Source organism: Spermophilus citellus, assembly GCF_964194105.1.
Source record: "Spermophilus citellus genome assembly, chromosome: 7".
Taxonomy (NCBI): domain Eukaryota; kingdom Metazoa; phylum Chordata; class Mammalia; order Rodentia; family Sciuridae; genus Spermophilus; species Spermophilus citellus.
Window position 1 is genome coordinate 26,971,233 of NC_138188.1, and position 24,484 is coordinate 26,995,716.

At 35.0% G+C, this 24,484-nt stretch overlaps 1 protein-coding gene across 1 annotated transcript in view; it reads left to right on the plus strand.

Annotated features, from left to right (window-relative positions):
- DOCK3 (dedicator of cytokinesis 3) overlaps positions 1 to 24,484 on the plus strand; it is a 695,231-nt gene that overhangs the window by 377,818 nt on the left and 292,929 nt on the right. The window contains exons 8-9 of the mRNA XM_081301421.1: positions 1,980 to 2,021; positions 2,871 to 3,025. Of these exons, the coding sequence (XP_081157547.1) occupies positions 1,980 to 2,021; positions 2,871 to 3,025 (197 nt within the window). The remainder of the gene's footprint in view (positions 1 to 1,979; positions 2,022 to 2,870; positions 3,026 to 24,484) is intronic.

Genomic DNA, 24,484 nt, shown 5'->3' on the forward strand with positions numbered 1-24,484 from the left:
AAACTGGATAAAGAGAGATTGATACAAATATAACATTTAGAAAAATTTGATAAATTCTAGGAAAAAAACAGTAAAGAGTTGAAAGTACATATCTCCAGGGAACAAGACAGGGTAAGCAGAGAACTGATAATTTTTATTGCAAGCCATTAGGGTATTTAACTTTATAAAATATGTGCTTTACTTTATTAAATTGACATTTTAATAAAATATGTTCATTTATCAAAAAAGCCTAAAATCTAAACTAGATTGGAAGTTCTTCCAAAATGTGACACCTCTACAGTCTGCAATGATATTTGTTATTGTCAATGGGATGTTTTATACTAAAGTTAGCTGTTTTGTAAATTTCTGTAGATAGTATTAACTGAAAACTTACAACTAGTAAGTTCTGTAGTCATTTTAAGAGTTAGTCAATAAATATACTTAAGAAGAATGACTTAATGCAATCCCTTAATTTAAAATAAAACAAAATTTATTTTAGTCTGATAACATTCCAGTAGGATCTAGTCAGTAAATCATAGAAAACCCAATTTGTATTTTGAAAGCCTGATTTTGTTTTGTTTTTTTTAAGTTTGTCTTTCCCGATGTTTGTGATAAAGCCTAAGGCCTCATACTTGCTAAACAAGTCTCTACCACTGACCTGTACACCCAGACCTAGTTTTTTTTTTGTCAATTTCATGTATTTTTTCTTTTGTGTATATACATTCTATGTAATAGTTTACCCAGATGTTATACATTTGACTTTATTATATTAAATATGTATCACAGGAAAATATAGTCCTATGAATGAACATCAGTACTACTTAATAACTAGCTAATATTGCTAATAATGCACATAGATATTTAATAATTAGTAAATATAGCTAGTGGGTTACACTTAAATTAGTATTTAATTTTACTTTGGTTTTATTGAATGTTAAAGGTATGTATTGGGAAATTAAATGAAGGCATTCTTACAACCACTCTTCTTACCCATATGATATGAAACTGTATGCTGCCCCACACCTATAGGGTCCAAATGGCAGCCACATAGAAACTCTCATTGTTGAGTTTTCCAATACAGGGCAATAAATATTTGTGAACTCACCATTCTTCTTGGCCAGGTTTCACTTCCAAATATGAACGGCTTTTCTATAATAACTAGTTTAAAAAAAAGCCAATTATAGTAATAATAAAATACCAGTTATAGAGAATAATTATCATTCACTTACATTCTGGGTTAATCTGCACAAAACCCTATGAGACTAAGTTAGGCAAAAAATTTTATCCTCAGTTTACACATGAGAAAATATACAGCCGTTAAATGTGACTTATGATTCAAAACTGGTTTCTTGACTTCTGTACTTAGGTCCCTAACTGCTATATTATACTGATTTCCATTATGTAATTTGAACCTCACAACAATATTTTGAGGAAGAAAAGACCAGTTCTTATCTGTTTTACAGTAGAAGAAAATACCTCTAGGATAGAGTTAATGATTTGTTTAAAGTTTCACAGCCTATGAATGGCATAGCTGGAATTGGAATCTGCTTCTTTTAACTTCAGCCAATAGCAATGGAACAGCATGAAGAAATCTTTGGGGAGGATCCCTTTTTTTTTTAAAGGGCTTCAGTGTGGAAAGTCTGAAGAAGCCTAATCAGGCAGTTCAGAAAATGGTAAAGTGTGGGAAGACATTGCCAAAGAAAAAATCTAGTAGCAAGCACCCGTCTGTGACTTGGTTGGTACTCAGTGATAGAGAGCCTAGGGTTTGAATGCAGATTTTGCCAGCTTCTTGTTGTGTGACCTTCAGCAAATAACTTCCTGTTCTTAAACTTTCATGTTTCCATCGAATATTAATAATGATTATCTAACAAAATTATCAGAATTAAATGATCTCATGAAGATAAAATGCATGGTAGACTGCCTAGCATATAGAAGGTACTTAATAAAAGTTAGTTTCTTTCCTAACAGAGTAAATCTTTCTTTTCTCTTTCTTTCCATAGCATTTGTCTAGTAGGCAGAGTGTACAGCAGAGCACATCCCAGGTAAGCAGCTTACCCAGACCTCCCAGTCTTCTTTTAAGACCTCCCAACTTTCTTTTAAGAGATCATAGCATATGAAAGCACCAAGATATGATAGATACCACTGACTTCTTGAATGTGTGGTAACTTTATTCTAAGCAGCCTTTACCTCCTAGCAGATTTTACCAGTCTCCATTCCAGTGTGCAAATTTACATAAGCACAATTAAAAGAAAGTAGACTCAGACTAAAATGAATTCATTTAGGAAAAAATAAAAATGTTATGAAGAAAGGTAAATATTTACACCTTGCCCTCTTCTGGCCAAATCCAAAGAGCAAGTGTTGAGGGGAAAAATTAATGCCCAGTGCTTTTGCCTATTTTAATTATGAGGTATTTTGTACTTTTAAAATGAACTGATATTTGGGTCAGGGCTGTGTTATTCTGGTTGTGTCTTACTTTGCCATTGTCATGTAAATATCGTGAAAAATAAAATGCAAAATGAATTGCACTTAACTATTCAAAAAAAAAAATATTTACACCTAATAGTGTAAATCAAGTACATTAGGAAAGCATCTCTAAAAAATGATGTTAAAAATTGTTCCATGGAAAATTTAGATTTGTAACCTAGTGGAGATTTGAGTTCACTTGTAAATTGGAATTCTGTTCTCTTATCTCCTTCACTCTCTCCCAGCTGCTTGCTTGCCCATCTCAATCCAAGTCTATTGACATAGCATCCCTTACTGGCAGAGAAAACATCTCCAGTCCTCTTAAATACTTCCCTTCATTAGTATAATAAGACTTAGTAATTTAATTTTTATTTTTTAATAATCAATATAGTGAATAAAATAATGTGCTCTTTTACCGTCCTCATTAGGTAGATACGATGCGCCCTCGTCATGGGGAAACCTGTCGGATGCCAGTACCACATCACTTCTTCTTCAGTCTAAAGAGTTTCACCTATAATACCATTGGGGAAGATACTGATGTCTTCTTTTCCTTATATGACATGAGAGAAGGCAAGCAGATCAGGTAAGAATTACTGGAAGTTTTGGTTAGGCTGAGGCTCTGTATTAGGATGGCCTGGGTCTTAGGCATCTCTGACATTCAGAGAAGACAGATGCACAGAGGAGGCAAAGCAAGATGAACTAGCTTTGTCTTCTTGTCTGGAAATTTGACTTCAACTCCCAATGTCCCTTGAAGTCATCTAAACTATATCCTATGTGGCTTCTTTTTTTCCCCTCTGCTTATTTCCATATAGACGCTCAAAATTGAATCTTGACTTTTACCACCTCAGGGAAAGAAATATATGCAAGTGTTCAAATCCAGAGAAAGAGCAGAGGATAAACAAAGCAAGGCAACTGTAGCAAAGATGCCCAACCCTAGAGTACAGGAAGTCCTGAGCCCTGGCTTGATGCATGTGAGTGAGAGAGTTCACTGGGAAAGAGGCTGATAGTGTTCTGTCAGAAGGCAGTTCCAGCCTTTGATGCCATTCCAACACTGTGAAGGAAGAGTGCCTTCTGGGAAGAAGGGAAAGCTGGGCTGCTTTTGTTCTTTATGCCTTAGATTGGAGAAGAGGTAGCAAAGGGCTGACATGCAATGGAGTATATATCATGGCAGAGCCCTGGAGCTGTTAAACATGAAAACTTTAGCAGTGCTTTCTTCCTTGAAGGGTGGGGAGAATCAAGGAGACTCTTTAGGCTTCCCTTCTAGAGGCCACAGGGTGTGCTGTGAGCTCTGTAGCTAACATGAAATTTTTAGAGTTCAAACATTTCTCTATGGTTAGCTTCTAACTAGGGCAGAGAGAAAAATCTCAGATTATTTATGTTGTTTGAGAACTTGTGTTAAGAGTGCCTTATGTTTTCTTCTTTGATTTTATTTTTCTTACTAAAATTCACTTTTCCAATTGTATGTTACACATGGGAAAATTTAAAATGGAAGTTGTAATAGTACAAAAGAAAAACAATTATTGTGCTCCAGGACACTGCTAATCTTAATGAAAAAAAAAAAACTAAAGCACTGTGTTTAATTTTGGCATTTGGAATAAAATTATACACTATTGATCAGGGCATTAACTTTCCTTGTCATCAATATCTAATAGTATGTGCCCCTGGGAAAGTTGTTATAGAGAAGATAGTGGGGTGCATACAGGCAAGACTACATACAAGAGCTATAGATTCTGGCTGCTCTTATTTTTCTACTAGACCAGAGGTTTATTATTTATTTGACTAATAATAAACTTTATTATTTATTTATAAAAGTGTAAGAGTCCTTTCCTGCTCTTGTAAATTTTACAAGAAAGTCTAATATATGAGACAGAGGAAAAAGAACTATTTTAGTGTTAAGGGGAGAGGAGTAAATAACAGAAATTTTACTATGCCCCATCTCATCCAGTACCCTGTGGAACCACTGGAAGTCCATGGATTGCAGTTTGAAAACTGGAATATGTTTCTTTGTCATCTTTGAGCACAGAGACTCTGGCTTCTCTTTCCATAATCCCAGCATCTTGCACAGTGCCTTGTGCTCAGTACATGTTTTACCAGATGTACCTACTAGAGAAAATACAAATCGAACACAGCCACCCCAGTATTCTGATTTGTAATTTGTCAGGGAAGTCATCAGTGGACCAACTATTTTATCTTTGAATTTATTATTTATAATTTAGCCTTAAAAACTATAAAGTATTTTAAAGAAATATAAAATTTTTTGTAGAGCTGCTAGAAATGTTTAGATCATTTAAAAATTTCTTGATAGTCAGACTAGGGATGCAGCTCAGTGGCAGAGTACTTGCCTAGCATGTGTGAGACCCTAGATTTGATTGCCAATACTGTAAAAAATTAATTGATTTTTAAAAATTAAAAGAAAATAAAAATTTCTAGATATTGAAGAGAAGTATACCACTTTCCCACTGTAAAAGAAATTATAAAGTCCTTAATTGAATGTTCTTTATTTTTTTTTAGTTTTCTTAAACTTAATTTTAACAGTAAACTAATAAGAAACTTTTAGAACTAGATCTAAAATCAACAGATTGTCTTTCTTTCTTCTATTAGCATTTGGATAGCTGTATAAACCCTCAAAAATTCTAGATCATTGAACTACTGTTAACAAAGAATTAGGGTTTTCTTATGGTTAGGTTATTAAATTAGTCATGTATTACTTTCTTAAAGCAGTTTATGAGAAATCATTAAAGGTTAGTGATATATCAGGTGTTCAGGGTATTGACACAGAATGTTTAATTATATCTTCTCATCAAGATGTTCTCTTAAGGAACTGGGGATGTAGCTTGGTGGTAGAGTGCTTGTCTAGCATGCATGAGGCACTGGGTTCAATTCTCAGTAGCACATAAAAATGAATAAATAAAATAAAGATATTGTGTCCATCTAAACCAAAAAATTTTTTTAAAAGAGGTTCTCTTGAGCGTCTGTCTTTTTAACCAAATAGTGCTTGTCTAACCTCTAATTAAATGGTGCTAATCTAGTTTTCAGCATTTCTACTATACTTACCTCTGTGCCAAAGAGCACATACATGTGGGCAGAAAGAGCTAATTAAAGAGAAGAGCAGATATTCTTCCATTTTATCTCATTGCTGATTTCATATGCAAACCTGAAAGGGTTAAAATGAAAGACACTGCAAAATCATACAGTACATCCTAGTATGGGTTAACTGATAAGTATTAGACAATCTGCAGAAGGGAATATGCAGCAGCTAGCAGGACCTTGGTTGCTTAACTAGCATTTTTGACATTTCATCATTTAGAATAGAATCAAATATTTGGTCATAAAATCTAAATCTCAGAGACCTCTCCCCTGAGTTTCAGGCCCTCATTTCCTTTTCTCTACCAGACATGTGCCCTTGGATGTCCCTGTCCTGCAGGGTGCTTAGATCCTGGGGAAAAGGTTCAGGACTCTGGCAGTTGAAAGAAGATATAAGGTGCAGTTGGAATTGAAGACATGCTTTATTTGAAGGTGGCAATAGCTGCCTATCTTTGCAATAGGTCTTTATCATGTGTGAACCAAATAAACCCTGATGCCATTGGGTTATGTGAGTGCACATGCACAAGCAAATATTTATAATCTTGAGTACATATGCTGAATCATGGTGTTTATGACCTGGACTGTATTTATACTAAAACATAGCAGGCCAGAAGTCTCAGCAAGGGAACTTAGATATAGCCGTCTTGGGCCTGCCCCCACAGTCCCTCAGACATACCTATCTCAATATATAAAAACTGAATTCATTTTCTTTGCTTCACACATAAACTTTTGCCCATGCTCCTTAAATCAGGTAAAAGGCATTATCATTTGCTTAGAGAGCATCTGAAACCTTGGAATTGTTGTAAGCTCCTTCTTTATCTCTTTCCCCTCTCTGTTAATCAGTGTCCTTTCAACTTCTGCTTCCTAAACATCAACCAAATCACTTCTCCTATTCCATCCTCATTGTTATCCAAGATCCTTCATATTTCTACCCAAATATAGACTCCCTGAATCTACTTTCTTCACACCCTGAGTTATTCTTCACACCATACTTCTCTTTAAAAAATGTAAACTGTTGGTGTTAGTTACCATTTATGCTATAGAACTTGCTGTTTAACATTGTGTAGAAGGCCTGGCTTATGACTCTACCTAATTCTCCAACTTTAAAATAAATTCAATTTAACTTTGGTAACTTATTTGGCTTTCTCTAAACTTGTTTCCCTACCCCTTCTTGATTTGATGAACTTCTGTCTGTTCTTTAAAACTCAACTTGTTGAAAATTTCCTCAAAGTTTGTGAGTAGAATCAAGCCCTAGGAATTGACTTTGCCCATGTTTACTCTGTACCTAGCTTTATTTCATTAGTAGATATTACATTGTAATTGTGCACGTGCCTATAGATTTTCCCCCTTAGAATGGGACTTCCTTATATATTTCTTGTGCTATTTTCCCCCCAGTGATAAGCATAAGACCTGAAAAAAAATTTTGTTGAGCAATTAAATTTAAATAAGCCTTTATTGAGGGTCTCTCATTGAGGGACCCTTCAATATCTGCTAGGTCTAGAGATTAAAAAGAAGTTCCCCTGTTTCTAAAGATATCTAATAGGACATTACAGTGTTCCCAAAAGATGTGATGCATGTTCCTGACTTTAAATAACAAACCAGCCAAGTGGAAAAGTCAGATAGTAAAATATCTTCTTGACATGTAGCAAGATTTTAAGTGCAATAAGAAATCAGGAAAGAAGAGAATCATTGAGGACAGAGAATCTAAAAAGGGGTTTGGAGAAGATGGAAGTAGCTAAACTAAAGAATGGCCAGGATATAGGATGTTAATTTATTTATTCAAAAAATATTTGTTAATATTTTCTGCCACTTATTATGATAAGTGCTAGGTATACTAAGGAGAACAAGAGAGATACCTGTTTATCTGCCTGGAGCTCATGGTTAAACACATGATCACATAAATAAGTATATAATATGAAAATTATGATAAGTGCCATAAAGATAAATCTTGTATTATGTCATGAAGACCTTAAATAGATAAAAATAGGAGAGCTCTTTCGGCATTCAAGCTAAGCCCTAAAGTGTGAGGAAGCAAAGAGGGAATAATGGATTCTAAGCTAAAGGTCTAGAGGTAAGAGAAAACTTGTTAATTTTAGAGAACTGAGAGGAGGTCAGTATATCTAGAATGTAGTGAGTGAGATGAATGGGGATGTCATAAAGTGATCCAAGAGATAAGCAGAGGCCAGCTTATGCAAGGCCTCATAGACATTCAGCAATTTTGGATTTTATTATAAATTTAAGAAGAGAAGATATACAAGCATGAAAAGTAACAAAAGCAAAGTCACAAGTCAAACAGTAAGGACATAAATGTATGTGTGCAGAAAAATAAGAGAGACTATTAGAGCTAGAAAAACCATGTTGACAATAAAATCTAGGACTCTGAACTTATTTCTTACCCATTTTTGACTGCTCAACTCCTTGATTGTAGAAAGAGTTCAGTGTTTGGTCGCAAAATAAAAGCTACAGCAGTCTGATACATCCAGGACTACAAATGTAGGAATTCTGGGCAAGAGAAAGAAGAAAGAGAGAAGAGAATATGGGAAAAAAATAAGAAATTAATCACTGTAAACTTCCAAAATTTGTTGAAAAACTGTAAATCCACGAAGTTCAGTGAGACTAAAGTAGGATAAATGTAAAGATAGCAATACCTAGACACAATATACTCAAACTATTACTAAAAGCCACAAAAGAGAAGTTTTTGATAGCAGCAAGAGAAAAATTCCTTGTCATAAGTAAGAAAACAACAATATAATTAATGACTTCCATTATCAGAAATTACTTTCATTATCAGAAGTAATAGAAGTTACCAAAAAAAAGTGTAATAGTGTACCCATTCAGTTGGCTGAAAGGAAAGAATAAAACTGTCAGTCAAGAATGGGTGCTTATATTGCTTCCACCTGTTGGCTATTGTGAATAATGCTATGAACTTGGGTGTAAAATTATCTCTTTAAGATCTTGGTTAGAATTCCGTTGGATAAAGTTTGAATGTTTTCTCTTATTTGCCTAGTCCAAAATAAGGGGAAAAGGAAAGAAAAAGGGAAAAGGGGGTCGGGGATTCCATCAAAATAGAAGAAAGATTTGTAGACTAGATGAAAGGTACTGAGGTGGAGGGAGAAGGGACAGGATAGGGGAAGAACAACAGAATGAATCTAACCTAACTTTCCTATGTACATATATGAATATACCATTATGAATCTCGCTATCATGCATATCCCAATACACTAACTATTAAAAAAAAATTGATGGGACAAGATGGTAGAGTAGAGAAGGTTACTTTTCAAACTACTCCATGGCATAGGACCAGAAAAGAGGACAAATAGCTTTTCTTTGAGGTCAGTAAAAACAAAGAAATCCTACTGGGACTTAATACTGGACTTTCAGAATGGCCTAGAACTTTGGATAGAATCAAATTAAAAACATAAATAAAAGAAAGAAAAATCCAGCCCTGGCATCAGCAGCTGCTGATACAGATCCCCCATGGGCAGGTCAGAGAAAGAGACTAAGAGAGTCCAAATTTGAGGTAGCATCTAGGTGTGCCTTGAAACAGAGAGGACAGTGATCAGGGACATTGTCAAGCTGATCCAGTGGGTGGGCTGCACTTTGTTTTCATGTGAGAAGGATACTGCCTGTCTCCCAGTGACCAGCAGAGAGCAGGGTCAGCAGCCATATTTTCCTGCTGTGCCATAGCTCTCCCAGGTATGGGTCCAAACCCAGGCATCCAGACCTGTGTAATTCCAGTTGGGCCAAAAACTTGACTGGCAGAGGCCCAACCATGACCCAGAGTATGACTAGAAAACCAGGTGAAATTCAGGCATGGAAAGTGTTATACCCAGGGAATTTTGAGACACTCAGACCTGAGAGGTCCTGGGTGTCTCTCACACTTTGAGTCTCATGGTTGGCAGAACCAGCTGGGGACAACCAGGGACTTGATTGGGGGGAGGGGGGAAGGAATGAATGTACACTTTGGGACTGAGCCTAGGTAGGAAAGATATGGGACTTGTGGGAGGTAAAGGGGGGCAAAGGACTGCTCAAGTGGAATCCAGAGGAGATTCAAGTGATACAAATGCCCAGTGCAGACCAGAAGCAGCCTGGCTCTGGTGGTGTGCTGATTTAAAAGCTGCACCAAACATCATTCCACAAAACACCAGGGGTCTAGCTAGACCCAAACCCCACCTGTAGGAGCACCACCTCTGAGAATCCCTTTCACAGAATTCTACAGTGACCCCTCACTTTGAGTGAAGGAGACAATACCTTCCAATCCACTGCACCTCATATTGCTGAAAAAGGAAGCTGAAAGCAGGCAACGTAACTAGCTCCACAAAAAGAAGGAATTAACAGCCCTCAACTACTAGTCTTGCATATGCACAATACATACCTCAAGGGGAAAAAAAGACAATTGGGAACTGACAACCAACACATAATATTATAGTCAATTTTTTGACCATCACAATAGAAACAATTCCTTCATCTTGCATCAGGAAACTTAAAAAAAAAACGCACCAAACTTGTATGCTAATTGTCCATGGACAATTATACATAGGCATATTTGTCTCATACTTCTTCTTTCTGGCATTTCTTTATTTCTTTTTTATTATTTTATTTTATTTTTTATAGTTATAGATGGACAGAATGTCTTTATATTATTTGTTTATTTTTGTGTGGTGCTGAGAATTGAACCCAGTGCCTCACACATGCTAGGCAATCACTTTGCCACTGAGCTACAGCCCCAGCCCTCTAGCATTTCTTGAAGGTAATGATTTTCATGATTCTGTCTTTTGAGGACTAGGGTTTTGCCTTGGTATTGTTTTATGTATTTTTTAAACTTTTGTTATTGTTCTTTTATATTATTTTTCTCCTATTTCTCTCAATTATATCTCTCTCTTTTGTGCACAGCCAAATTATATTGTTCTCTCACTCTTCCTTTAATTCTTTACTACCACTTTCTCTCTCACATCCTCTGTCTCAATTATTACATCCTCTGCATTCTCCCTCTTCACCTTTTTGAAATAGCAAACCCTTTTGTAAACATAATGTCTCTACTATTGATAATTTCATACTATACAATTTCTTTTTAGAGTGCCAATTAACATTGTAGATTCCAAAATAAGAACTAAGTAGTTTAATGCTGAATATTGATTGCATTTGATGTTATTATTTGTCTTCCTCTAAAATCTGAGATACTAGAAATCTTCAGGAACACTATAAATTCATAGGGTAGAAGCACTACCACCTCAGATTCTTACTGAAAATTTTGGTAGACACACAAACAACATGAAAAATCAAGGGAATAAATCATCACAAACAAATCAAAATACCACATTAACAGAATCTCATGATATCACAGTGATGGAAATGTCCAAGCAAGAAGGAATTTAGAAAGTCTAGAGTTAAGTTGATATGTGAGATCAAATATTATGTCAGGAGTAAAATCAGACAGAAAAATCAAAGAAGGGAAAGACTAGTTCAATAGGAAATAGGAATTTTAAAGAATCAGTCAGAAATTATCAAAATGAAGGAATCAATAAACCAAATTAAAAACTCAATGTAAAGAATCACCAGCAGACTATACCTGAGAGATAGCATTTTAGAAAATGAAGACAAAATATATGATCTTGAAAATAAAGTAGACCATGGAAAAAGATGTTAAGAGAACACAAACAGAATGTTCAAAAAAATATGGAAAAAACATGGAAAGACCCAATTTAAGATTTATTGGGATAGATGAGGGCTCGTAGATATAAACCAATGGAATACACAAACTTTTCAATGAAATAATATCAGTAAATTTCCCAAACCTTAAGAAGGAAATGGAAAATCAAACACAGGAGGCTTACAGAACCCCAAGTATACAGAATTACATAGAATCAAGCCCAGGCACGTTATTATGAAAATGCCTACCATACAGAATAAGGATAGACTTTTAAAGACTGACAGAGAAAAATGACAGTTAAGATTTATATCCAGATCTCAGCAGACTTCTCAACCCAAACCCCCAAAACCAGGAAGTCTTGGAATAATATTTGCCAACTTCTGAAAGAAATTGGATGCCAACCAAGAATATCTGGCAAAATTAAGCTTCAGATCTGATGATTAAATAAAAACCTTCCACAATAAACAAAAGTTAAAAGAATACAACTACAAGCACCGAAAAAACAACCCAATCAACAGATGGGCCAAGGACCTGAACAGATACTTCTGAGAAGAGGATATACAATCAATCAACAAATATATGAAAACATGCTCATCATCTCTAGCAATCAGAGAAAAGCAAATCAAAACTACTCTAAGATATCATCTCACTCCAGTCAGAATGGAAGCTATTATGAAAACAAACAACAATAAGTGTTGGTGAGGATGTGGAGGGAAAGGTACACTCATACACTGCTGGTGGGACTGCGGCCAATATGGAAAGCAGTATTGAGATTCCTTGGAAATCTGGGAATGAAGCCACCATTTGACCCAGCTATGTCTCTCCTCAAACTATACCCAGAGGACTTAAAAACAGCATACTATAGGGACCCAGCCACATCAATGTTTATAGCGGCACAATTCACAATAGCTAAACTGTGGAGCCAACCTAGATGCCCTTCAGTAGATGAATGAATAAAAATAAATGTGTCATATATACATAATGGAATTTTACTCAGCAATAAAAGAAAATAAAATCATGGCATTTGCAGGTAAACTGATGGCGCTGGAGAAGATAATGCTAAGTGAAGTTAACCAGTCCCCAAAAGACAAATGCTGAATGTTTTCCCTGATATAAGGAGGCTGACTCATAGTGGGGTAGGGAGGGGGAGCATGGAAGGAATAGAGGAAAGGGAGGGAAAAGGAGGGGGCAGAGGATTAGCAAGGATGGTGGAATGTGATGGACATCATTATCCAAAGTACATTTATGAAGACACTAATTGGTGTCAACATACTTTATACACAGAGATATGAAAAATTGTGGTATATACGTGTAATAATAATTGTAATGCATAAAACCCCAAAATACTTGTATAAAGACATGAATTGCAATGCATTCTGCTGTTGTGTATTTAGAAAATAAAATCAATTAAATTTAAATTAAAAAGAATTCAACTACAAGGCCAGCAATACAAAACATACTCAATAAAATATTTCATGAAGAAGAAAGGAAAAATTAAACACCAGCAAAGGGGGGAACTACACTAGAAGAATAGTCAATCAGAGGAGAAACTAATACAAATTTAAAATCAGAAATAAATCAAAGTGAGAATGAATAAAAAACATCTCTCAATAATAATGTAAATGGCCTAAACTCATCAATCAAAAACATAGATTGGGGGCTAGGAATGTGGCTCAATTGGTAGCACGCTTACCTGGCATGCATGGGGCACTGGGTTCGATCCTCAGCACTACATAAAAATGAAAAGATATTGTGTTCACCTGAAACTAAATATATATATAAACATAGATTGGCAAATTGGATTAAAAAACAAGACCCAATATTCTGTCTCCAAGAGACTCACCTCATAGGCAGACATCCACAGACTGAAGGTAAAAAGAATGGGAAAAATCATATCATTCATTTGGATCTCATAAACAAGCAGAGGTTTCTATCCTCAGATAAAGTGGACTTTAAGCCAAAATTAATGAGAAGGGACCGAGAAGGTCATTTCATATGGCTTGAGGGAAACATATATCAATCACTTATAACAATCATAAATATTTGTGCCCAAAACAATGTAGCATCTATGTATATCAAACAAACCCTTTTGTAATTTCAAGAATTAATTAGGCCACAACAAAATAATACTGGGGGACTTTAACACACCTCTCTCATCACTGGATAGATCATCCAAACAAAAACTAAATAAAGAAGCTATAGAACTAAGAAATATAAGTAATAATTTAGACTTAAGACATATATAGAATATTCATCTATCAATGGCTGAATACACTTTCTTCTCAGAAGCACAGAGATCATTTTCTAAAATAGATCACATCTTAGGTCACAACATAATACATAACAATTCAAAAAAACAGAGGATACCTTAGATTCTATCATATAATAATGAAATGAAATTAGAAATCAACATAAAATAAAAAAGTTAATATGTGGAGACTAAATAATATGCTATTGAATGATGAATGGATAACAGAAGAAATCAGGGATTAAATAAAAAAATACTTAAAATAACTGAGAATAGCTACACAACATACCAAAATTTATGGGACATTTTGAAGGCGGTTCTAAGAGGAAAGTTCATGGCACTGAGCTCATTCATTAAAAACATACAAAGATACCAGATAACCTAACATTATATCTCAAGACCATAGAAAAAGAAGATGAAATCAACACTAGAAGCAGTAGAAAACAGGAAATAATTAAAATCATAACTGAAATCAATGAAATTGAAACAAAAAATGATTAAAAAAATCAATGAAACAAAAAGTTGGTTCCTAGGAAAAAAATCAATAAAATTGATAAATCTTACCTACACTAACCAAGAGAAAAAGGGGAAAAACTCAATTTTTTTAAATTCATGAGGTAAAAAAGAAATATCACCACAAATACCATTAAAAAACGTAGGATAATCAGAAACTATTTTGAAGATTTACATGCCAATAAAACAGAAAATCTTGAAGACATTGACAAATTTCTAGACATATGATCTACCCAGATTGAACCAAGAGGACATAGAAAATTTAAACAAAACAATTTCAAGTAATGAAATTGAAGATCCCATCAAAAGCTTACCAACAAAGGAAAGCCCAGGACCAGTGGATTCTCAGCTGAGTCCTACAAGACCTACAAAGAAGAACTAATACCAATACTTCTCAAATTATTTCATGAAATATAAAAGGAGGGAACTTTTCCAAACTCATTCTATGTGGCTGGTATCACCCTAATACCAAAACCAGACAGAGATATATTAAGGAAAGAAAACTTCAGACCAATATCTCTGATGAACATTCATGCAAAAAAATTTAATAAAATCCTGGCAAATTGCGTACAAAAAACACATTAAAAAGATGGTGCACCGCGATCAAGTGGAGTTCCTCTCAGGGATGCAAGGTTGGTTCAACATACAGAAATCTATAAATGTGATTCATCACATGAGTAGAATTAAAGATAAGAAACGTATGATCATCTCTTTACATGCAGAAAAAGCATTTGACAAAATACAGCAGCACCCCCTCAACATTATAAAAGTTATCTATGCTAAGCCCAAGGCCAACATCATTCTAAATGGAAAAAACTGAAAGCATTCCCTCTAAAACTTGAACAAGACAGGGATGCCCTTATTCATCACTTCTATTCAACATAGTCCTTGAAATTCTAGCCAGAGCAGTTAAACAGATAAAAGAAATTAAAGGGATACAAATAGGAAAAGAGTAGCTCAAGCTATCACTATGTGCCAACAACATGATTCTATATTTACAGGATCCAAAAAATTCCATCAGAAAACTTCTAGAACTAATAAATGAATTCAGCAAAGTAGAAGGATATAAAATCAATACCCATAAATCAAATGCATTTCTATGATCAGTGATTACACTGAAAGAGTAATTAGGAAAACTTACCCCATTCACAGTAGCCTAAAAAAAAAATACTTGGGAATCAATCTAACAAAAGAGGTAAAAGACCTCTACAATGAAAGCTACATAATGCTAAAGAAGACCTTAGAAGATGGAAAGATCTCAGGCTGGGGTTATGGCTCAGTGGTAGAGTGTTTGCCTAGCACATGTGAGGTACTGGGTTCATTAGCACCACATAAAAAAATAAAGATATCATGACATCTACAACTAAAAATATTTTTTTTAAACAGAGAAGATGGGAAAATCTCCCATGTTCTTGGATAGGCAGAGTTAATATTGTCAAAATGGTCATACTTCCAAAAGTGTTTTTTAATTGATATTTAAAAATAAATGACAGCAGAATGCATTACAATTCTTACTACACATACACAGCACAATTTTTTATATCTCTGTTTGTATATAAAGTATGTTGACACCAATTTGTGTCTTCATACGTGTACTTTGGATAATGATGTCTATCATTCCATCATCCTTGCCCCCTGCTTTTACCTCCCATTCCTCTGCCCTATCTAGAGTTCCTGTATTCCTCCCATGCTTCCCCTCCCTACCCACCATGAGTTACACTCCTTATATCAGAGAAAATATTCAGCATTTGTTTTTTGGGTATTGGCTAACTTCACTCAGAAACTATTTTGAAAACTTACATGCCAATAAAATACCACCAGTTTACCTGCAAATGCCATGATTTTATTCTCTTTTATTGCTGAGTAATATTCCATTGTGTATATATGCCACTTTATTTTTACCCATTCATCTACTGAAGGGCATCTGGCTCCACAGTTTAGCTATTGTGAATTGTGCTGCTATAAACATTGATGTGGCTGTGTAGTATGCTGATTTTAAGTCCTTTGGGTATAGACCGAGGAGATGGATATACTTCCAAAAATGTTATACAGATTTAATACAATTCTAATTAAAATCCTAACAACATTCCTCATAGAAAAAGCAATCATGAAACTCATTTGGGAAAGTAAGAGACCCAGAATAGTCAAAGCAATTCTTAGCAAGAACAGTGAAGCAGGGGACATCACAATACCAGAATTTAAACTATACAAAGAGCTATAATAACAATAATGGCCGGGTATGGGCGCCAAAATAGACATGTAGACCAACAGTACAGAATGGAAGACACAGAGACAATCTACATAAATCCAGTTATCTCATACTAGACAAAGGCACCAAAAACAAACATTGGAGAAAAGATAGCCTATTCTACAAATGGTGCTGAGAAAAGTGGAATATATATGCAGCAAAATGAAACTAAAACCTTGTCTCTCACCCTGAAAAAAACTCAACTCAAAGTGGATCTGGAACCTAGGAATTAGACCAGAGACCCTGTGCCTAATAGAAGAGAAAGCAGGCCCAAATCTTCATCATGCCAGCTTAGGACCTCCCTTCCTTAACCAGACTTAAAGTGCAAGAAATAAAATCAATAATCAATAAATAGGATGAATTCAAATTAAAAAGCTTCTTCTTAGCAAAGGAAACAATCCTCAATAATGTGAAGAGAGAGCCTAATAGAATGGGAAAAAATTTTTACTACATGCACATCAGATACAGTACTAATCTCCAGAATATTTTAGTTTCATTTTGCTGCATATATATTCCAGTTTTTTAAAAAGAAATTGACACCAAAAAAGAAAAAAACCCACAAATAATCTAATTAATGAATGATCTAAGGAACTGAGCAGGCCCTTTACAGAAGAAGATATAAAATGTTTAACATCTCTAGCAATTAGAGAAGTACAAATCAAAACTACTCTTAAGATTTTATTTCATTCCAATAAGAATGGCAATTATCAAGAATGCAAGCAACAATAAGTGTTGGTGAAGGTGTCGGGATAAATGTTCACTTGTACATTGCTGGTGGGACTGCAAATTGGTGCAACCACTATGGAAAGCAGTATGGAGATTCCTCAGAAAACCAGGAATGGAACCATTATTTCAGCCAGCTATCCCACTCCTTGGTTTATACCCAAAGGACTTAAAATCAGCATATTATAGTGACACAGCCACATCAATGTTTATAGCAGCTTAATTCACAATACCTAAACTATGGAACCACCTAGGTGTCCCTAAATAGATGGATGTATAAAGAAATGTGGTATATATACTCAATGGAATATTACTCAGCTTTAAAGAAGAGTGAAATGATGACACTTGCCAGTAAATGGTTGGAGTTGGAGAATAACATGCTAAGCAAAATAAGCCAATCCCACAAAACCGAAGGCTGAATGTTTTCTCTAATATGCGGATGCTAATTCACAATAAGGTGTAAGGCACTAGGGAAGAATAGTGTCACATTAAATTAGGTAGAGGGAAGTGATGGGAGGGAAGAGGAGGGGATATGGGGATAGGAAAGATAGTAGAATGAAACAGACATTATTAATGTATGTATATATGTGACTACATGACCAATATGATTCTGCAATGTATACACTCAGAAAAATGAGAAATTATATCCCATCTATGTATGATATGTTGAAGTGTATAAATGCATTCTACTGTCGTGTATAACTAATTAAAATAAATTTAAGAATTTTAAAAAACTCAATGCCAAAAAACAAATATCCAATCAATAAATGGGCAAAGGAACTGAACAGACACTTCACAGAAGAAGAAATATGAATGGCCTACAAATATATGAAAAAATGTTCATTATCTCTATCAATTAGAAAAATGCAAAGTAAAACTATACTGAGATTTCATCTCACTCCAGTCAAAATGGCAATTTTCAAGAATACAAGTAACAATAAATTTGGCAAGAGTGTGGGGAAAGGAACACTCAGTCCCTCTGCTGGTGGGACTGCAAATTGGTGCAACCACTCTGGAAAGCAGTATGGAGATTCCTCAGAAAAATTGGAATGGAATCACCATTTGACCCAGTTATTCCACTCCTTGGTATGTATCTTAGAGTTTAAATCAGTATACTATAGTGCCACAGCAACATCAATGTTTAAAGCAACTAATTTCACTATAACTAAGCTATGGAATTAACTGAGGTGCCCTTCAATAGATGAATGGATAAAGAAAATGTGGTATATATACACAATGGAATATTACTCAGCCATAAAAAATAATGACTTTATGACAATTAATCCTATAAAAACAAATGTCAAATGTTCTCTCTGATATGTGGAAGATTAATAGATTAAACAAAGGGTAATGAAGGTAAGAGGAGAGGAAAGGAATAAGAAAGGCAGTGAAATGATTCTGCCTTTAGGTAGAGGGAAGTGACATAACTTTCCTGGGTACATATATGAATACACCATAGTGAATTACTATACCATTTCACATTCCTACCACAATGGACAAGTATTTCAATTTCTCTACATTCTTAATAACTCTTGTTATTTTCTGGCTTTTTTTCCTCCACATTTTTTATTAGTGCATTATAGTTGTACATAATGATGAGATCTGTTACATTTTCATACATGCACAAAGTACACAATATAACAATATGATCTGGCCAGTATCACTCTGCATTTTCTGGCTTTTTAACAGTAGCCTTTTTAATGAACATGAGGTAGTATCTCCTTGTAAATTAAAACTACCTTGATAAATCAAGGTAAGCTTTTCCTCACACCAATTATAAAAATTAACTCAAAATGGATCAAAGACCTAAAGGTAAGAACTATAAAACTCTTACAAAAAACCCCAGAGTAAATCTTTACATCCTTGAATTAGGTGATGGATTCTTAGATATGATACACAAAACACCAGCAACAACAACAAAAAAGAAAGCTGGACTTTGTCAAAATTAAAATCTTTTATAATTCAAAGGGAAAATAAATATTTTCCTTATTAAATGAAGACTGAAAGAACCCATGTTGGCAGAATTCACTTACAAGAAATACTAAAGGAAGTCCTTTAGGATGAAAATAAATAACATCACATACTAACTCAAACCCACATCCTTGAAAAAAAGAGTAGGGTATTATGCAGGGGACCATTTAGAGAACAACAACAAAAAGTAGCTCTTAGAATTGAAAACATGATGATTGAAATGAAAATCTCAATTAAAAGATTAATAGACAAAGTTTTTAAAATACAGCTGAGAGTAGAGAAAAACAATAAAAAAAATAAGTAATTAGAGAAACGGTCCAGAAAATCCAACCTTATTTAACACAAGTTCAGAGGCAGAAAACGAAGCAAATAAGGAAACTATCAATGAAGTAATTATGGATAGACCTGCAAAATACAAACTTACAACTCAGAAGGCCTATCAAATATGCAGATAGTGAATAAAAATGCATCCACATCAAAACATATAGCATAAAATTTTAAATTACTAGTGAAAAATACTCTTACAGCTTCAAAGCTGAAAGAAAAAAAACAGATCCATACAAAGGATCAAAAATCAAAAGACTTATTATCAAACTTCTTTACAGCAATAGTAGATGATAAAAGACAGTGAATCAATCAAGGCCTTTAAATCCTGAGAGAAATTCTTTTCCAGCTTAGACTTGTTTACTATCCCTCATATAAGTATGAAGGTAGAATAAAGTTGTTTTTTTTCAGACATGCAAAGATTGTTTCTAATTCTTGGTTCTATTATTCATTTTTTCCTATTTAAAGTGAATCTTGAAAGATGGGAAACTTTGCTTCCCAGGGTCAGAGTCAATTGGAGCTGGTTGTTATTTGAAGAGAATAGGTTGGGTTATTGGGATGTGGACAAGGAGACCCCAACTTTGCTGGCAGTCCTGGGTGGAGAAGATGAATTGCACTTTAACAGAGCTTGAGATGTGGTGGGAAGGGATGAGGCAGGAGTGGTAAGCTGGGGATATCTGTCCCACCTCAGTCTCCAGCTTCATTCTCTTCTAATGTTTCCCCAGTGATGGCATTCTCTGTAGTCTTGAATGCCTTATTTTTCTTTTTTTAAAAAAAAGTTTATTTCTCAAATATTCTTCCTCAGGGAACTGCTAGAGAATGTGATCTACCAAAGTAGAAGAGTGAATCAAGAAATAAAAAGACTTGGAATCCAGGAGAAAGGGTATCCAACACGAAATCAAGGCATAAGGTATACTAGGGTGATGCTAAAAAGAAATCAAGGCATAAGGTATACTAGGGTGATGCTAAAAAGAAAGATTTCTGATAAGTAGTAAAACTTGAGATTAATTGGTCCATATTTGAGTAGGTCAAAAAGACTCTGGTAGAGATTTCTTTAAGAAGATGAAACTCTTAGAAATACCTGGTTCATTCAGATATATTGAAAGAAGGACTTTACATGACTAAAGGAATGTGCAGAGTTAAAATAGTGAAGAGTGCCTTTGTAGACAATTTTTTAAAGCAGTACCAGAGATTAAATCCAAGGCCTCTTGCAAAATACTCTACCACAGAAATATACACAAGCCCAAGGCAAATACTTTTTAAATGGCATTTTTTAGTGTCTTCATTCAGGCTTCATAACAGAATACTACTGACTGGATGGCTTAAGCAACAAATATTTATTTCTCAGTCCTAGAGGCTTAAATGTTCAAGATCAAGGTGCCAACAGATGCAGCATCTGGTGAGGATATTGTCTCAGGTTTGTAGGTTGCCATCTTCTTTTTAAAAAAAAATTTTAATGCTGTTTATTGTTTGCTTTTCTTTTTTAATTGATTTTATTTTTTAAATACATGACAACAGAATGCATTACATTTGTTTTTACACTTATAAAGTAGAACACAATTTTTCATATCTCTGTTTGCATATAAAGTATATTCACACCAATTCATGCCTTTATACATGTATTTTATTTTTTTGCCTTATAATTCTTATTACACAAGTATACCACAATTTTTCATATCTCTATTTATATATAAAGTTTGTTGACACCCAATTCAATTTTTTATACATGTACTTTGGGTAATGATGTCTATCACATTCCACCATCAGTGCTAAGCGCCTTCCCCCTCCCTTCCCTTCCCACCCCTCTGCTCTATCTAGAGTTCCTCTATTCCTCTCATGCTCCCCCCTCCTTACACACTATGAGTCACACTCCTTATATCAGAGAAAACATTTGCTTTTGGGGGACTGGCTAACTTCACTTAGCATTATCTTCTCCAACACCATCCATTTACCTGCAAATTCCATGATTTTATTCTCTTTTATTGCTGAGTAATATTCCATTGTGTATATATGCCACATTTTTTGTCCATCCATCCACTGAAGGACATTTAGGTTGGCTCCACAGTTTAGCTATTGTGAATTGTGCTGTTATAAACATTGATGTGGCTGTGTCCTTGTAGTATGCTGTTTTTAAGTCCTTTGGGTATACACTGAGGAGAGGAATACCTGGGTCAAATGGTTGTTTCATTCCCAGTTTTCCAAGAAATCTCCATACTGCTTTCCATATTGGCTGCACCAATTTGCAGTCCCACCAGCAGTGTATGAGTATACCTTTTTCCCCACATCCTTGCCAACAATTATTGTTGTTTGTCTTCATAATAGCTCCTGTATGACTGGAGTGAGGTGATATCTTAGAGTAGTTTTGATTTGCATTTCTCTAGTTGCAAGATATGATGAACATTTTTTCATATATTTGTTAATTGATTGTATATCCTTTTCTGAGAAGTGTCTGTTTATGTCCTTGGACCATTGGTGGGAGATATAGCTCAGTTGGTAGAGTGCTTTCCTTGCAAGCACAAGGCCCTGGGTTCAATCCCCTGCAAAAAAAAAGAAGGGAGAAGAAGAATAAGAAGAAAGCAACAATAAATGTTGGTGGCAAGGATGTGGGTGCAACCACTCTCCCATGTTTCTTTTTTTATATTTTTTTAGATGTTGATGGAACTTTATTTTATTCATTTATCTATATGTGGTGCTGAGAATCGAACCCAGGGCTTCACACATGCTAGCCAAGTGCTCTACCACTGAGCCACAACTCCAGTCCCTCCCATGTTTCTTAATAAGGGCACTAACCCTGTTCATATAGATTCCACCATTATGACATAAATATCTCCCACAGACCCCATCTCCTGATACATTGGGATTTAGGACTTACATATACTTGGGAGGAATACAAATATGTTTAGTTCACAACATTCCACTCCTGGCCTTCTGCATGTCTTTGCAACATGCAGAACATATTCATTGTATCCCAACCATATCTCAACTTTTTCTAGCATCAATCCTAAAGTCCAAAGTCTTATCTAAATATTATTTAAACCAGATGTGGTGAGACTTTTGATACAGTTTATCCTGAGCCAAAATTCTTCTACATCTATGAATCTATGAAATTAAGTTATATGCTTTCAAATAACAATGACAGGACTGGCTAGGGCAGACATTTCCCTTCCAAAAGGGAAAAATAGTTTACTATTTTACTTCTTTAGAAGGAAGAGGTGACAAGTTCAAACAAGACAAACCATGAGATTGTAAAAGTTGAGAAAAATTCACTTTAGACCCATGCTGTATCTTCAGGCCTACTGGGGTGGTCCTGTCACTTCTCAGTGCTTGTCAGTCTGGTACTTATCTTTTCTATTATGTGAATTTTCTTATTCATAAGAAGAGTGTCATTGTTTAACTAATTTTCTCTACAGTACTGGGGCATGCATGTGTATGTGGGTGTGGGTATGTGTATATTAATATGTCTGGGTCTCTCACTGGACCTCTGCAAATTTAGCAGAGCCTTCTAAAGCCTCAGTGTACCATTGTTTCATTTCATCGCTTACCTGTCTTTCTCTACAGAGATTCCTCTCTGTTAGGCTCTTCTGCTTGATAGTACAAAATTGCCATCAAGAACTTAACCTGTCTTGATTATCACAGAAAAATACTATGAGGCACCTTTGTGTGAATGCTCTACAAAGCAAGCTACAGCCCCTTCTTATTCTCCTGGAGTTTTACTCAGCATTGACAAAACCCTTGCATAGAACAAACTTTTTCTGAAAATCAGCTACTTTTGTAATTGAAGTGGAGGGCTTTGCCTGACAGTTAAACATTCTACCAAATGAAATAATCTAACTATGTGAAAATCTCAGGAACCCCTGAAGAGAAATTTTCATTTAAAATGATGGGTGAGGACTTCGTTTATTAAAGTTAATAGTTTTGTTTCCCTCTGCAAAAGAGGTCATGTCTTAAAAGCAATTGGAGCTTATCTACTGGAGTATGGCAGTCAGTAATAGACCTGCAGTTCAGCCTTGTTATTGTGTAGTCTGTCTTAACTTGATCTGGGATATAGACTAGCTCACTACCCAACATCCCCATACAAATTTTCAGTGAGTACCAGCAGGAATAAGAGAGGAATTAGTACTCTGCTTCTGATGGCTATCAATATCACTTTATCTACCCTGCTCTCTGATCTTTCATTTTCAGTATGCATATCTTCCCTGAAAATTATGAAGGTCTAAAGAAATTAAAAATTAGCTTTCTCTTGGGGCTGTGACTGTGGCTCAGTGGTAGCACACTTACCTCGCATGTGTGAGGCACTGTGTTTGATTCTCAGCACCACGTATAAATAAATAAAGGTCTATCAATAACTAAAAAAATATTTTAAATTAGCATTCTCTCTCTCCTTACTCCTTTCCTCTCTCCCTTTACTTCTCTCTCCTACCCTCCTTTCCTCGCACATAGACATATATACACATGCAGCAAGCTATGGCCTTGTGGCAAGGAGGCCAACAAATGGATATTTACATGAAATTTTCTATAATCCTATTGCCTTGATGTTTATTCATCAATGTATTTCTTATATAACTGAAAACAGAAAATTTAGAGAAAGTGAATGCAAATAGAGTTTAAAGCTGAATATATTTCATACAGTGTCCAGGCTATCTTGACATTCTTCTGTATAAATATCTGATGTATCAAATCTTATTCAGAGGATTAAAGTGAAAGTGAGAATTATATAAAGTGAAATTTTAATTTACAAGTGAATCTTTGCCTATGGTTAAATCTGTATCTTCTCTTTTTGTTGCTCTAATTAGTTATACATGACAACAGAATGCATTTTGACACATTATGCATAAATGGAATATAATCTTTATTCTTCTGATTGTACACGATATAGAATCATACCAGTTGTATAGTCCTATATGTATATAGGGTAATAATGTCAGATTCATTCTACTATTGTTCCTACTTCTATACCCGTCTTCACTTCCCTCAACCTAATCCAAAGTAACTCTATTCTTCCCTACCCACACCTTATTGTGAATTAGCATCCACATATTAGAGAAAACATTCAGCCTTTCGTTTTTTGGGATTGGCTTATTTCATTAGCATGATATTCTCCAGCTCTACTCATTTACCAGCAAATGTCATAATTTCATTCTTCTTTAAGAGTGAGTAATATTCCATTGTGTATATATGCCACATTTTCTTTATCCATTCATCTGTTGAAGGATATCTAAGTTGATTCCACATCTTAGCTATTGTGAGTCGAGCTACTGTAAATATTGATGTGTCCGTGGCA